General features: G+C 51.7%; 2 protein-coding genes across 3 annotated transcripts in view; one reads left to right on the top strand and one right to left on the bottom strand.

Annotated features, from left to right (window-relative positions):
• APMAP (adipocyte plasma membrane associated protein) overlaps window positions 1–3,078 on the top strand; it is a 35,145-nt gene extending 32,067 nt beyond the window's left edge. Inside the window, exon 9 of the mRNA XM_055321560.1 lies at window positions 589–3,078. Within this exon, the coding sequence (XP_055177535.1) occupies window positions 589–798 (210 nt within the window). The 3' untranslated portion in view covers window positions 799–3,078. The remainder of the gene's footprint in view (window positions 1–588) is intronic.
• A 74-nt stretch (window positions 3,079–3,152) lies between these two features.
• CST7 (cystatin F) lies at window positions 3,153–15,638 on the bottom strand. Of its 2 annotated transcripts, XM_055321562.1 has the most exons (4): window positions 15,450–15,638; window positions 8,893–9,065; window positions 7,343–7,459; window positions 3,153–6,880 (listed from the first exon to the last, which is right to left on the bottom strand). In XM_055321562.1, exons 1-4 carry the CDS (start codon window positions 15,523–15,525, stop codon window positions 6,803–6,805), a joined length of 444 nt encoding a protein of 147 aa, XP_055177537.1. In that variant the 5' UTR covers window positions 15,526–15,638; the 3' UTR covers window positions 3,153–6,802. The 2 variants fall into 2 exon arrangements, with proteins under 2 accessions (XP_055177537.1, XP_055177536.1); XM_055321561.1 differs by having other exon boundaries at window positions 3,153–7,459.
• Window positions 15,639–15,889: the final 251 nt, after the last annotated feature.

The following is a 15,889-nucleotide window of genomic DNA, read 5'->3' as shown; positions in this document are numbered from 1 at the left end:
CCAGGTCTTTTCTCTTTAACATGAACCACTCTCACAATCTCCATCATTTGTACCTTGCACATATGAAATATTCTATATCTAGCCTGAGGGCTTGGCGTTTATTCTGGTTAGGCTGTGCTGGTTTTAACCTGGCATTCTGGGGTCCACGTCACTGTGGCCCTGGCTTCAATGTTATGTTTTCCTTGGATGTGAGGAGCCCTAAATCCTTCTCTCAGTTCAGCCAGGTCATCCAGAGTGGCATCTGCACTGGGTCTGGTAGGCACCATGGAGAGGACTGTTGGAAAGTTTGTGCTGGGCTTGCCTTGCTCTGGATGCAGGTGACAGGAGTCTCCTTGGCCTGCTCTGCCTGGGGGCAGAAGTGGGAGAGGCCTGCAGAGCAACAGGCCCTCTGCCAGGGGCAGGGAGCTGGTTTAACCTGGCTCTGTTCTGTGCGGCTTTCCTGTCACTGGAGGAGCTGGGTCCTTAACAAGATGGTGAGGGGATATGGCATCTGTGAAAAACAAAATTCAACTGAGTAAAGGCCTGATCTGCTCACGCTGCTCTCTTGGTCAGAAATTAACCTCTCCTCACACTGTGCTTCCCTCCCAGCTGTTTAGTCAGGAGACTGTGATGAAGTTTGTACCACGGTACAGCCTCGTACTAGAACTCAGCAACAGCGGGGCCTTCCGGAGAAGCTTGCACGATCCCACTGGGCAGGTGGCCTCCTACGTCAGCGAAGTGCACGAGTACAACGGGCACCTATACCTGGGCTCCTTCAGGGCCCCCTTCCTCTGCAGACTCAGCCTCAAGTCTGTCTAGCAGCCTTGACCGTGGCTGTGCCAGGAGTCCTCACACTGGGCACCACTCCTGGTCCAGGAGATACCATGCACACAGCCCTTTCTACCTGCACCTGCTGGTCCTTGGAAGTGGATGGTGAGACCCTGTGGATATCTGGGCTCCTATAGGATATCCCTCACTTGGGTTGGATATTGCATTTAGATGGAAGCATAATATGCCACAAGGATAATAAGTCCATGTTAAACCATTTTCCCTTAAAAAAAAACCTTTCTAAGTACAGTGATTCTCTAGGACTTAGGAGACTCCATGCACTTATAATAGGCCTCAGGGTTTGGTAAATAGAGCAGTAGATGAGATGTCCAGGGATTTTGTTTTTGCTACTGGCCTGTCCTGCCATCCTCAGTATCTTTACTATAAAATGGGGTAATACTGGTCTTTGGGGGGAGTGGCACAGTAAGGGCAAGGAGAGCTCAGTGCAGAAATGTGTCTAGGCCAGTGGGTGGAGCTGTGCAAGTGATAGAGCTGTATTCTCCAGAGTTATGTGGGACATGGACATTCCCTTCCGTAGCTCATACCCTCCAGCTTACTCCAGTTCAGCCCCACTTTGAACCAGAGGGTTTTCAGGACTCCTGAGTCCCTATCAACCATTTAAAGGCAAGGACCTGAGTAAGTGCATAGAAGCATGTTGATCAGGACGCCTGGGTGATTGAGTGTTTGCCTTCTGCTCAGGGTGTGATCCCAGGGTCCTGGATCGAGTCCTGCTTTGGGCTCCCTGCATGGAGCCTGCTTCTCCCTCTGCCTGTGTCTCTGTCTCTCTCTCTGTGTCTCTCATGAATGAATGAATGAATGAATGAATGAATGAATAAATAAATAAATAAATAAATAAATAAATAAAATCTTAAAAAAAAACAAAGAAGCATGTTGATCCCATCAGCTCAGAGAGGACCTGCCGGACTTCTCTCTGTTGAACAATCTACCACCCAGCAGCTGGGTACTACAGGGCAGAATCTAGGGGAGTCCTGTTGACACACCTTTGCTCTTTACCTCTAGACCAACAGGTGAACGATGCACATGTTAATGTCGTTTGCTAGAGTGTCACAAGCTTGAAGTTGCTGTATTTTCTGATAAGTATGTCTACACACTGGTCCTGATTTTGTCAGGGGACTCATATAATAATGATAATTAAATTGACTTTGCTCATTACCCTCTTTGGATGGTGTTGCCTGTAATGTAATTATATGAATTGTGACTGGAGTTTGATTCCATTGAGGGCTGATATGAGAGGATCATTTTGACCAGGACCTTGCTTAGGGACAAGCAGTTCAGTCCATCTGGCTTGCTCAGGGTCCCTCACAGGGCAGCCACCTCTGGCCATCACCTCCTGGCAGTGCTCGCCCTTGGGCAAGTTGATACTATATTGCGTTCCTGTTCCAGCCTACAGAATGGGGCTGGTATCTGTTCCTCTCTGTCCTGGGTGTTTGTGAGAGCCCAGAAGACAGCGTGTCTGGAATGGTTTTCAGTTACTTGATAAGGAAATATTTTATGTAGGTAATGATACTACAGTTGGGAGAAGATTGATAGCTGTGGTAACATCTGCATTGTGTGTGTCAGGTTGCACTGGCTGGCAGCATCCCCTCTGCTTCCTTTCCCAACAGTGGCCATCCCCCTCCCCCATGCTGATCTGGCCTCATTTTAGGGGAAAGAGTTGGGATCTGGAAGTTGGCTCATTTTGTTGTTTTGCCTGCTCAGGGATGCCTTTATTTTGCAGTAGCAGTAGGACAGACTCAGATCAGCTTCAGTCCAGTTGATGTGACCCAGAATGTATTAGGTGGATGACTCAATGTTACTTATGTTACTTTAGAGGAAAAAAAGTTGAATATAGATTATTAAATACTTTTTAATAGATAATGGTGCAACCCATATATCAGCTGTCCAGGAATAAGGTAAAACCTGATCATTTTGTCATAAAAAACGATTTAAAGTGTGTGGAGCATATATAAGTTGACTTTTTGATTGAGAACAAAGGGCTTTGCTTTTAGTGCTTGCTTTTTACCAATGCAAAGAAGCTGGTAAGTTGCTTTTCACAGTGTTCAGCAAAGGAGTCTTGATTTTTACTAAGATGTTGATTTTCTGTCTCAGTGTCATTTCCTATGTTTTATCTGGTAATTTGCCATGGTGAGGTGCAAAGTATAGCCTTATTAGGTTTAAATATGTGATATGCTTTTGTTGTAAACATCATGCAGATTTGTTCTAATGTGAATTACTAACATGCTTTTAAAATTAAATCAAGTGATTCATTCATTGTGTGCTTCTTTATTATCTATTACAAAAACTCCATTGGGACTCAGGTACTGCGTTTTAAGATGTTTATCATCAACATACATTAGCAGAGTGGTCTGTAGTTTAGAAAGTGTTTTCACAGACACTGACCTCTTACTGATGGGAGGAGATAAACTTGTTTTACAGGGGGGAACTGAGGCTGGGGGTGAGGGTGACTTGCCCAGACTCCCTGGGCACACAGTGCCAGCACACTGCTGAGTCAGGACCCATACTCTGACTTCAGAATCTGCTGGGGAAGCTGGGAGATGAGGCAGGGTGGTGTTCCCAGGACCCGGCTCTGTGATGATCACTGCCCAGCCCAGGGGTTGGACCTTGGCTACACATCCAAGTCCCCTGGAGTGGGACACCTGGCTGGCTAGCAGTTGAGCTCTGCATTCGGCTCAGGGCACAATCCTTGGGTCCTGGGATTGAGTCCTGCATTGGGCTCCCTGCAGGGAGCCTGCTTCTCCCTCTGCCTATGTCTCTGCCTCACAATCTGTGTCTCTCATGAATAAATAAATAAAATCTTAAAAAAAAAAAAAAGTCCTCTGGGGTTCCCAGTCTTCTGGAGTGGCCTGGCATCATTGTGGTTTTAAGCTTCACAAGCGGTCCCTGTGGCAGTGGTGGGGCACTCATCACTGTTGGGGCCCACTTGTACCCTAAAGAGGGGCTAAGCTGGGTGGATACCTGGAGGAGGGCCAGTAGAGCTGAATCCCTGAGGGTCTGTGTATAGCTACTGAGGAGGTATGGGACATGGCCAGGGAAAGCTCTAGAACACTCTGGGCAAGACTGTTAGAATTTTGACTGGTTTTGCTCAGTTTTTGAGACCTTTATTATTTTTTCTCTTCAGTCCTGATTCTGGTAGGTCTTAGAATCCTGGGTACTTAACTTTTACATTTTCTCAGTGAGACTAACATTAGGTGATGTCACAGCTTCCCTCTGGGTCAGAGTCTTTCCCTCTGAGTCCGGGTGAAGCTCTAAGTTTAAAATAGGTAAAATTGGGTTGGCAATGCTAGACTTCATGTCACTGGTTGATATCTGCTACCTAGGTAAGTTATACCATCACCATGTGGGCATTTTGTTTCATCTGTTTGAATCCTACAAGGTGGCTCTCTGGCCAGTCTCTTCCCAGATTGGATTTTGGTGTGCTCAGTCTGGAGAGCAGTCTTTCATGGGGAGCAAAGTTAACATAGATAGAACAAGCAGCGTGCCCACAGGACCTGCTCTATAGGAAGCTGTAGCAAAACGTCTGTGGTAGTGTGGTTGGTAGATGTGTCTCGGTGGAGGACAGGGCACATCAGCTGTTGGCTTCCACAAATCAGAGTAGCCCCACCCTTGCTCACTGGCTCAGCTCCTTTCCTTCTGGTGTCACTGGTTGGTATAAGAGTTATTTAAAGTCCAGCATTGTCATCTGTGAGGTATAGTACATAAAGCAGATAGGGAATAATAAAGCAGCTGATGTATTTTAAAGTAGAGTTCAGGGCCCGAGGCCCCCATGTAGAGAAGATTTGCAGAAGGTTTGCAGAAGCCTGAGATTGGGGGACACATGGTCAACTGGCTTCTGCAGTAGCTGGTTAGCCTTAGTTCTAAGATTTCTGTTTACTTTATAGGAAGAGATTTTAGATACCTGACCCCAAATGATGTTTTGAATATTGTGGGCATAATTTACGGTTGAAAACTGAGAGTTTTGAGATTCATATTGAGGTTTCCCTCTCTGTCCCCAGAGGGAAGGTCAGCCCTAGCTCCTGGCTGGGCAAAGGGGGAGTTCATATGCAACTCAGCTCAGAGCAGAAATGCGGTGAGGCTACCCTCCCCCACACCTGTGTGTGCATTCTCATTTCTGACCTTGAGGCCAGGTGAGGCCAAATGGGCCTCACAGGCCTGGAGGCCTAAGTAAGTTTTAAGGAGAGGCCTGGCCTTCCTGTGCTCTGGGCTGTATTGAAATGTTAATGAGCACTGACTGGGAGTTAGCATGGGTTCCAACCTTCATTGGCTGCATAGTCTTGCCTCTTCAGCTGTGTCCCAGGCCCATCTGACTCTGAAGCTCTAACTCCTGGTGCTCCTGTCACCTTGTGTATGTGTGTATGGGATCAACAGTGCTGGGTGAACTCATTTATCGTAATGAAAGGATGGCCTTTAGAATCATCAAATAAAGTTCTTGTGGCCTAGTTGGCATAGTTGTCACCAATGTCCCTGAATTAAATGACGAGGAAATTTTTCGAGCCAGCAAAAATGAATGAATATATTTGGAATTAAAGCTCTCTCTTCCCTGAAGGAAGCCAAAGGGTAATTCATTTTGGCTTGTACATACTGATCAAGTTTACAACTGCATACTAAATTGTTATACATATTAATACTGATTTTGTTTCCTATGAATTATCAAGACCATATTTTTTAAAGACTTATTTATTTTAGAGAGACAGAAAGAGGAAGGGAGGAGGGAGAAAGGGAGAGAGAGAATCTGAAGCAGAGTCCCTGCTGAGTGTGGAGCTGGGCTCCATCTCACGACCCTAAGATCATGACCTGAGCCGAAATCAAGAGTCAGAGGCTTAACCGACTGAGCCACCCAGGTGCCCCAAGTCCATACATTTTTAAAAGGTAACAGTGGATTTTGTACTAATCTATAGTTTGAAGAGGCCTGGAGAGGAAGAAGTCCAAAGTGAGAGGCTCCGCATTCAAACCCAGGCCTACTGGAGCAGTAGCAGGCCGAGTGTCTTCTCTGAGTGAAGCCCATCTCTGTCTGTAGGTTCCTGGGCATGTCCGTGGCCCAGCCTTGCACTGTTAACAATACCAGCTCGAGCGCTGTCTTTTACAAGGATGCTAGTGCCTGCCAGCCCACAGTAGTCTCCTCGTCCTCTTCCCAGGCACGGCACGTACACCTGAAACCTGGGCCCCTCCTTCCTGAGGGGCTGTGTGTGTGTGGGGGGTCCTAGCACTCTGCTTTACCCCATCTGCCTGGGGACATCTCTGCACGTGCTGAGCCTCAAAGGCAGTGGAGAGAACTTGGGTGTATGGCTCCTGGTGAGAAGAAAGCCTAGCTGGAGGTGAGTGCCTTCTGGGTGGGGTGCTCCCTGCCCCACCAGTTCATGATGTGAACACAGGCTGGCCTATTTCTGGCTGTTCTGTCTTTAGTATCTTTTAGCTAGCAGTGAAAGGCTGGAAAAGCCTCCAAGGGGCTTTATGGGAGTCATTAGACCACTCAGTGAGGGGGATCCCTCACAACACTCACCTTGCCTTCCCGACTGTCCCTTTAACAGGCAAAAGCAATAGCTGTTGCTTTGAGATTGGTCAGTTCTTCATATTTATTCATAATTTTATTCATCCTCAAAAGTCCAGATGCATAACAGCTGACCTGATCCCCGTGCCCAGTGCTGTAGATCTCTGGGCTTTCACTGCTGTATGTGGGACCACCGGGTAGTCAGGTGGGAGGGCACAGGAAAACGCCTCCCTCAGGGGTCCGGAATCTGATAAATTCCCATCAGAGCATTAGTGAAATTAGATTTAGAAGAAAATGTGAAATACATAACATAATCCCAGGCAGTGTCGGTCTTCCACCCCAGCTGTTCTGCAGTGTATCCATGGGCACTTCCATTCTGCTCCCTGGGGAGATACCACTTCCAGAAAGTCCGAGGGCCTGTGACAGCCAGGGCGGAGCTATGACGGAGCATGGTCCAGAGCACAGGTGCCCCTGGCTGAGAGGCAGGAGTCAGTGACAGTGGAGCAGGGGCACCTCGAACCTCTGGAGCCAGGGGATGACCCACACTTCAGTGTAGCAACTGAAAGTCTGAAACAAAGAGGGGCACGCTAAGACTCTTCTGTTGCTGGGGCCCTCCTGCCCCGCTCTGCAGGGGCTGAGTCCCCTGAGCCGCTGCTGGGGCCTGTGTGCATGCACCTCTTCCTGATGATGGCCCTCCCACCCCAAGTTGGTATTTTGGAAAATTTCACCTCTATAGAGAAGTTGAGAGAGAGAGATCTGGGAATATATGCTTTTCACTTTCATTTGCAAACTAAGCTTTGTCGCATTGCTCTCTCCCTGAGTGTGTCTGTAGCTTGTGAACTCTCTGGAAGCTGTTTTTGTTCTAACGTCCCCTGCCCCATCCCAGCATGTGGGGTGTGCCCCTGGTCCGTGGGTACTGCACGGATGCTGTCGGTGAGACCTGGAACCTTGCAGGCAGGGAGGTGATAACGGGATGTCTCCTAAAGCCCTGGGGAGTGGGTGTAGGGAGGTGAGACCCCTTTGCTTTACCTGTTTTAAAGTTTGGTTGGTCTGGAAGTCACAGTTGTCTAGACTAGGGTGCTGGGTCTTCTTGCAAGAAGTTCTGCCAATCTTCATGTCCAGCATGTACCTCAGGCCCTTCACGATCTAAGGGGAGAAAGGGCCCTACCTGTGTTACTTGGTCCAGGACAGCAGGGTGGCTAGGGTGGCTGCTCCTCCACCAGCAGGAGGAGGCATGGAGGCAGGGGGCAGAGATGCTGGGATATCCCCCCTGATGGGCCGAGGGTGTGGAGGCCTGTCTGGGACTTAGAGAACCGGGAGGGAAGCCGCTGCTGGGTCCCCGGTCCCCCCTTCCTTTCTTACCCACTCATGTCCTTCCTGCTCATGGCTCCAGTTCTTGGTCCCCAGGTGAGCCTGGGGCTCTGTGTCTGTCCTCAGGACATTTCCTTCCCACCCAGAATTCTCCATGAGCAGGGCCGACCCCTGTGCCTCACCAGGGTGAGGTGATGTTCCCTCCAGGCCCAACATCCACCTGTGGCTTGTGCTGCCCTGCTGTACCCCCTGCCCTGCTCCCTTGCCCCACCCTACCCCCCAACGGTGGTCGGTTGTTTTTCTCCCAGTTTCAGAATAGACCTTTTCCACTTGCATGTGGAACCAGCAACCTGGTTGATTGTCATTTGTGGTCTCTCAATAAAGCCTCGACTGTACAAGTACCAGATGAAATAAAGTAATCCCCAGTATCACTGAGGGGTAACACCCTACCCCCCCGCTCATTGGCCCTTGAGCCCTGGCACAGCATCAGGGGCTTGTGTTCCTGTAGGAGGTGCAAACCTGGCTCTGGATCATCCCACGGCCCCTGGGGCCGAGTCCCTGGAGACAGGACACTGGCGATTTCCATGGGAAATAGGCTTTTCAAGCTCACACACACCAACCTGCCTTTCTACAACATGCTGCCTAATCATAAAAATAGGCTGCTCTTAAAAAAAGTTTGCAGTTTTTGAAAAGAATAAGGATTATAAGAATTTCCAATAATCCTGTTACACAGAGGTAACCAATATCAGTATGTGTAAAAATTATTAGCATTAGAATGGGACACCTCACCCATCTTTCCTGAGGGAGTTATGTGGGGAAGGGGGAGAGGTCTGGGCAAAGCTCTGATGATGGGGCCCAGACGGAGAACGACAAGAGGTCCTCCGTGGCTGCGGTGCAGGGTGGGGACTCTGACAGGCGGTGCCAGGGGTTCCTGTGGGCCAGCATGCTGCTTCCCCACCCCACTCCCACCCCCACCCCCGCCCACAGCTCACCCAGCTGCAGAGGCCCTCTCCTGCCCTGCCCTCCTGGGTTCAGTTCCAGGTGTGCTGATGGCCCGGGAGAGGCATGCTTTCCTAAGAGGTGGCTCTGGACCTTCTAGATGTGCCCTGGGTGCCTCTGGCTCTGGCCACTCATGGACTGTTTGTGGCCGCTGCTGTCCCCATCCCAGCCTGGGCCTGAGTCCTAGGTGGATGGGCACTAAGTGGGTTGGTCCCTGGTAAGATGGGAGCCACTGCAGCCTGGCCTCTAGGGGTGTCCCTGGCCCTCACCTGGACCAGGGCCCTGCTGATGTGGGACTCCTTGAACAAGAAGATGTCATTTGTACAGTTGTTGAACCTTTCAACGCTGTGTCTGGCTGCTTGGAGGACTCCGGGATCATGAGGGTTTATTGTTTTGGGAAATCCTGGCTTCACATCAGAGCTAAGGATCTGGGAACAAAACTCTGAAACAGAGAAGCACAGAACCAGACAAGAACATTGCTTTTAGTAGGTTGCACCTCACACCTTGGTTCTCCTGCTCCCGGTATGGCCCCTGGCCATCGCCCTACCTCTCAACCAGCCACCCATGCCCCACACCCCGCAGTGTCTTTGTTGTGCCTCCCCATGGTTGCTCCCTACTAAGAGCTGAGGACAAGGCACAGTGGGTGGTACAGTGATGAATTGCGTAGTCCCATCTTACTGTGCCTACCACATAGTCTTTTTCGGAACCCAGGGTCATTTCTAACGTGTTAAAGAAAACCTGAACATGTCTTCAGGTGGTGGAGCCTCTGGATAGGATGCGGCTCCAAGGGTTGGAGGAAGGCATCCCGGTTGGCCTTTGAGGCCGCTGTCATCCGGACCCAGCCCATCAGTGTGGCCTCAATGAGTGGGCCATGCAGAAGTGCCCAGAGGCCCATCCTGCCCTCTCACTGTGAGCATGCTGGTGCCGTCCTCTGCTTCAGTGGTTCTTGTCAGAATCCGCCCAGCTTCCAGGCTCTAGGTTGGCCTGCCAGGGGGCCCCAGCTCCCAGGGACACCCTTGCAGGAGGCCCCAGCACCTGGCAGCAGTAAAGCACCTAATGCCCCTCACGTGCTGACTCCATGCTGTTCTGGGTGCAAGTATGAGGATGGGGGTCAGGCCTGGGCAACTTCACCCCGCACAGCTCCATGGCAGAGCTGGCACGTGGTGGACAGAGGGATGAGTGGTTCTCTTTCATCCTTCCATGCTCTCCCTATTCGGAGGAGGCCCATATTTGGATAAAAGCTGGGTCAGCAACATGAGGGCCCTCTTCCCCAGCACTTGGGTCCTCCGGTGTCTGACAGAGCCAGGCAGAACCAGGGTTCCTCATACCCTTCCTCTTCCCTCTACACTCTGCTCCCAGGCCCCAGAGAAGCAGAGTCTGGCCACACCCCAAGGCCCCCTGAAGGAGAACCTGACTTCATTCCTCTGTCCAGCTCACTCACTGGCACTTCGGGAGCCCCCCTCATCCTGCAGGCTCAGGGGGTGTAGAGGCCTATGTTCGCTGGAGCTCATGTTCCAGTAAAGAAATAGGCCAGAGAAACCCCAGAGCAGCAGATGAAGTAAGAAAACAGGAATGCGAAAAGCCCCACTTTCCCACATAGCAACAAGTGAATGATGGCCTTCTCTGGTTGGAGACTCATGGTGAATTTATGTTTCGGTCAGTTTTTCTACAGTAGACAACTGATGTATTAACATAAAAAGAGGGGCACCTGGATGGCTCAGCCCATTAGGCGTATGCCTTTAGCTTATGATCCCAGAGTCCTGTTTTCGAGCCCTGCTCCTCCCTCTCCTCCTCTCCCTGCTTGTGCTCTGTCTCTGTCTCAAATAAATAAATAAAATCTTTTAAAAAATAACAAAAAGTCAAAGTTTTGGAGGGAGGAATTAAACTGGGGGGAGAGAGAAGGGGAAGAGGGTTTTTAGATTTGTAAACTGCTTCTCTTGATGAAGACATTCTCCCAGATGTTCCTGAAACGTTAGCGTGCCAGAGTTGATCCAGAGCTGAGCCGCTTTATTTCATTAACTAAAACAATGTGAAGGGCAAGGTCTTCACTGGCACGGCCCATCCCAGGTGCTTGGGAGCCACTCGTGGTCGTGGCGGCCAGTGCAGGTAGGGACGCCTTGTCCTTGCAGAGGGCCCCATGGGACTGCACTGCCCTGGGACTTCTCTCTGCTGTGAGGGTATACTTTTATGCATGCATTAGTGTTCAGTCTGGGTTTAGCACAAGGCAGAGGTGCTGAGGCAGCAGGAAGTGGAGACTCGGGGTGTGTGGGTAGTGGCAGTGGTAACCTGGCTTCCGGGCTGAGCATATGTAAGGGGAGAATATTGGTGCTGACTTGTGCCCACCCTGCCCTGTCCCCTCCTGAGAGACACCCCAGTCTGTCTGGGGGGTGGAAAGTAAAGGTGACAAGCATGCAGGCTTTGGAGGAGGCAAGATACCAGCTGTTCCTGGGGAAGAAATCTCCACTTTAGGGGAGGAAGCTGGCAGCATGAATTCAACAGGACATGGGAGCTTTAACAGAACCTGCACTGGGATGTCCCACTGGGGACAAGGAATCCCCCACTCATGGGGGCTGACAGAGGGGGCTGAGGGAAATACCCGTCACTGATATGGGGGGTAGGGTCAGATAGGGCCAGTGGACTGGCAAGGCTAGGGAACTGCCTAGCAGGGTGGCGCCTTGTGTGCCGTGCCCCTGCGATGGTGAGAACCAGGACAGGGCTGGGGGCACCTGGCTGGGTGGTCTTGTGTCCCCTGTGTGTGGTACAGCAGACGGAGCACTGAGAGTGGGCAGAGAAGGCATGGGTCTGTGTGCGTTCTGTGACCCTGGAGGGTGTCCTGCGGTCTGGGGAGGGCCAGCCTGACCCAGCAGGGCCCTACGTGGCAAATGGGTCTCCCCCAGCTGGTTCCTTGGGCTCAAAGCCAAAACATCAAGACTAAGCTCATGATTCTTCGGCAAGCCTCCCTCAGCTTCAACAGCCCCACGACCTGGTCCTCTGTCCCCAATGAAAACAGCATATTGTTCGTACCCTTTTCAACATGGGCAGTCATGGCTATCTGCTGGTTTCCCTCACAGCTCTGTCCCTGACCAGCACTGGGATTCTCCTGTGTGAGAGTCCAGCCCTCCCTAGGAGAGTCTTTGCTTAGAGTCTCCAGAGATGGAAACAAGGAAAGCTGCTTGTGTTCCTTGAGTGCTAGCAGCTGGGCTCTTGGGATGGGTTGGGCCCTGGAACCTGCATTTCCCCAACTACCCACGTGGCTCTGTTGTAAGTGGGGGCACGGGGGTCTCCTGGCCTTGGTGCACAGATGCCTTAACATGAGGAGTGAGGGGCTGGCCCAAGGGCTGCTCCTCCAGCACCTGTGCCGGCTTGCCACACCAAGATGAGTGTGATTTATAGTTGAAAAAAAAAAAAACCATCTGGACAAACAACTGCAAGCTTGGTTTCTGCTCCTCACTGTAGTGATGGCAGAGAAGAAAGAAGCCACCTTCACAGAAGGCGATGGGACCTCTAGTGTATTCCTGCTGTCAGAGTAGAGGATCCCCTCCTTTCCCTACTGGGGATCAAGATAGCTTTTATTTTTTGCTTTGTATAAATTACCTTTATTGGTTTTTCTGATTACAAGCTTACCTGTTTTGGTAGGAGATCTGAGAAATACAGAAAAGTATAACAAAATTAGTTATCACTCTTAGTATCCCAAATTAGAAATCACTCTTAGTAACCACTGTTAATGACTTTTAAAATAAAATGTATTAAATGTAATTTAGCTTGAATTGAACAAGATTAAAAATGAAATGAAAGGGGAGCCTGGGTGGCTCAGTTGGTTAAGCGTTTGACTCTTGGTTTCAGCTCAGGTCATGAGAAGGAGCCCCAACTTGGGCTCCCTGCTGAAGGGGGATTCTGCTTGGGGTTCTCTTGCTCTCCCTCAGCCCCTCTCACAGTCTCTCTTTCAAAAAAGGGGGGCACCTGGGTGACTCAGTGGTTGAGCGTCTGCCTTGGACTTAGGGCATGACCCCAGGGTCCTGAGATCGAGTCCCACATCGGGCTCCCTGCAGGGAGCCCACTTCTCCCCCTGTCTGTGTCTCTACCTCTCTCTGTGTGTCTCATGATAAATAAATAAAATCTTTAAAAAAAATGAAGTGAAAGTAGGTGAGGCTGAATCTCAGATGCGTATCTCGTTGGAACCCATGTCACTTCCTAAGGATTTTAATAATGTTACCAAAAGTTTAGGGAAAGTACTTAAGTTGGTTTATTTTTATCTGACTACATGTTTTCCTAAAATGGGGCTTCATGTCAGTAAAGCTTCATCAGTGCAGTTGTCTAAACAAACAATAAAAGCTCCACTGTTAATTTTTTTTAAAAAGTTGGAAGTGAAATCTACTTTTAGGATTCTTCAAGAGAAATCAGCAGGGAAACCCTTCTCCTGGAGAATAAACATCCCAAAGAAGCTCCTTCAGGAAAGAATGGAAGCCACCAAGTGGGTGCTGAGTAGACACCATGGGCTGGTTGGCCCAGGGACCCTGCCAGGGGTCAGTCCCAACCCCACTAGGGGGGCGTGGGCTGTCCTCAGGGATGGAGGGAGTGGTCTGGGGCATGTGCTGCACAGTGGAAGTCTGGGGAGCAGGACAGTTAGAGCTGTTCCTTTCTTGTCACTACTCTTGGGGAAGTGTGCATCCCCATTCTACAGGGGAGACACTGGGACCCCAGAAGAGTGCAGGGTGAGTTTAAACCAGGTTCAACTAATTGTAAAGGCCTGTAATGAGAAGATGGGCCACTGCAAGATTGGCTGGGGGCAGGGGAAGGGGGCAGGGTGTGACAGGACAGCCCAGTGGAGCTTCCCAGGGAAGGTAACAGGTTGAGAAAGAAGGACTTTAAGGTTTCAACGAACATAAAAGGGCTGAGGACACTGATGTGGCAACTTCCGAAATCCTGACGGGCTTAGGGAGGGAAGATGCCACGGGGCTCTGCATTTAGATGAGTGCAGTTTAGCATCTGGGCATGGGGAGGTTCATATGCCCAGAGGGCACCACTATCAGGGGCTCTGTTGCCCCCCTACCACGGGAAGGCACTGGGGTCTCTTCTCAGAGGAGGGAAGGGAAAGGCTGTGGGAGCCATGGGGACAGAGTTGGCTCTGGGCTGAGCTCCCATCTCTTTTCAACCACCAGAGGGGCCTCCAAGCCCCTCTTTCTCAGGCCCTTGCTGGGGTCCGCATCTGTCAAATGAAGGAAGCACCAGAAGGGATTGCCTCGGAGGGGCAGAGGTAGGGTGTGGGGGAAGGCTACCAGTGTGGCAGATACTTGGAGCAGGGATGTGGGCAAGTGGCTCCCAAGCACCCCAAGCCCAGCGAGAATGCTTTCTATAGGCCACTGCCGGCAGACCTCTTCAAGGCCCAAGGGTGCTGAGGACCGTCCATCATCTCATGGATGAGGACCCTGCAGCTAAGGGAGGCTGCAGGTTCCACAGCTAGTAGATTTGAGGAGTCTGTGGTACCCCAAGGGTCTCTGCATGTGAATGTGGGCCCTGGACTCTGTAGCTGGTTCTCAGTGGCAGAGAGCAGGTCTGAGAGCAGCAGGGGAGGGCTGCTGCCTCGGGGAGAGCCTGTCTCCGCCACCTTCCGATGGGGCAGGTGCTCTGATGTGGGCATGGACTGGAGAGGGTTTGGTCCAGAAGTAGGTGGCCGCAGAGGGAGGCAGCCCTGCCCTTGAGAGGACACTAACCATTGTCCAGTGCCACCTGTCTCTGTATTCCCCATGCAGTTCCCACTCTGGTGAGGAAACGGAGACAAACAGAAGGAACTTGGCAAAGTAGTTGACAGTGAGTGTTAATAATTAAATTCCGTGCCGTTATGATGGCAGGCTCCACATGTGTCCAGGAGAGCCTTCACTAAGGTTTTGAGGAGTGTGCTTTTCTGTTCTGAACATCCAGCTTCTTCCCCTGACTTGTCCCCCTGGGATGGGTATGGGGGTGGGCACAGGAAGACAGTGGTATCCTGAAGAGAGGCCTCCATGAGGCAGGGCAGGGGTATCTTCACTATGAGAGTAAAGAATGAGGGTTGGGGAGAGAGAGGAGGCAGGGTGTCCTTTCCCTGTGATGGCCAAGTGCAGCACCCACTCGGGACAATCCAGGGGCCAGAGGCAAGTGTCTCCATGAGAGCATGTGACCCCTCCAGCAGCTGAGAGGTTCAAGGAGGTGGGGTGGGGTTCTCTACATCTCCACCAGCAACCACCACCTGTGATCCCAGTGATGGGAGGGCATCACTTGCCCCTCTGTGCTCTAGTGAGGACAGGTGTTCCTGGGTTGTCTAACTTGGGCAGGACACCCAGTGTCCTTGTGCCTCAGTTTCCTGGAGCACAGCCACAGCACCCTCCCTCCTCTTGTCCCCCAGCTTTGGGTGGGTGGGCAGGAAGCATCTGATCCTTAGGCTCTGGGGACTTAGCCTAAGTCACAGGACAGCCGTCTGTGGGCAGGAAGGGCAGACGTCAGATAGAGACGGACAAACCGCGGGCCTCCCAGAGCCCTCGGCATGGGGGGCCACAGGGGAGCCTTCCTGGGACCGAAGGTTCCCGGGCCCTGTGTAAGCCTCGGGAACAGGGCTGGGGTGGGGAGAAAGTAGGCTTCTGTCGCCCCTGCCACCAGGCAGGTCCCAGAGCCCCTTCCCTGGGCCCCGCACAGGCAACTGCCCCTGCCACAGCGAGGTCACCTGGGGCAGGCCAGCCAGCAGTGTGCCTTGGGGACCCAGGCAGGAGGCTCAGGCCACTCCCCACCACTGGCAACCTGGGGACGTTGCCTTGGGAGCGCCGCGTGGAGCGCCCCAGGGAGAGCCTGCTCTTACCTGCAGGAGGGCCCCCGGTGGTGGTGCTCCAAAGCAGGCCGCACACGGCTAGCAGCAGCTGCCCGTCCTGCCGCATGGCTGCGAGCCGAGGGAGCGGAGGGAGCGGAGGGCCCACGGGTCGGTGCTGGGGCCTGCTGGGGCCTGCTGGGGCCTGCGGCCAGGGCTGCGCTGGAGAGCCGGGAGGGGCCGGCCGCGCTGGGGCTGGGTGCTGCTTGGGGGCGGGGGTGGGGTGGGTTGATGGGGGAGGTGCGGGTCGGGATGGTTTCTTGCTGAATCATTTTGACCAGAAGCTCTTGTCACCTGCACTTGTATGGGCTGCAAAGTCAACCGCTTCCTTTATAAAAGTTTCCAAACAGCGATTATGCATTTGCCAGGGGAGGAGGAGGAACAGAAATGAGAACAGTGAACAGAACCTCTGCAATTTTCTACCCTCAAAATAT

Source organism: Nyctereutes procyonoides, unplaced genomic scaffold (assembly GCF_905146905.1).
Source record: "Nyctereutes procyonoides isolate TBG_1078 unplaced genomic scaffold, NYPRO_anot_genome, whole genome shotgun sequence".
Taxonomy (NCBI): domain Eukaryota; kingdom Metazoa; phylum Chordata; class Mammalia; order Carnivora; family Canidae; genus Nyctereutes; species Nyctereutes procyonoides.
This window is presented reverse-complemented; position numbering and strand designations above follow the sequence as displayed.

Excerpts from the sequence above, each read along its gene's own strand:
- CST7 (XM_055321561.1), bottom strand. The coding sequence starts at position 15,525 with ATGCGGCAGGACGGGCAGCTGCTGCTAGCCGTGTGCGGCCTGCTTTGG. Across the intron at positions 9,066-15,449 it reads CACCGGGGGCCCTCCTGCAG|AGTTTTGTTCCCAGATCCTT; the intron begins GTAAGAGCAGGC and ends TCTCTGTTTCAG. Across the intron at positions 7,460-8,892 it reads TCAGCAGGGCCCTGGTCCAG|ATCGTGAAGGGCCTGAGGTA; the intron begins GTGAGGGCCAGG and ends TTCTCCCCTTAG.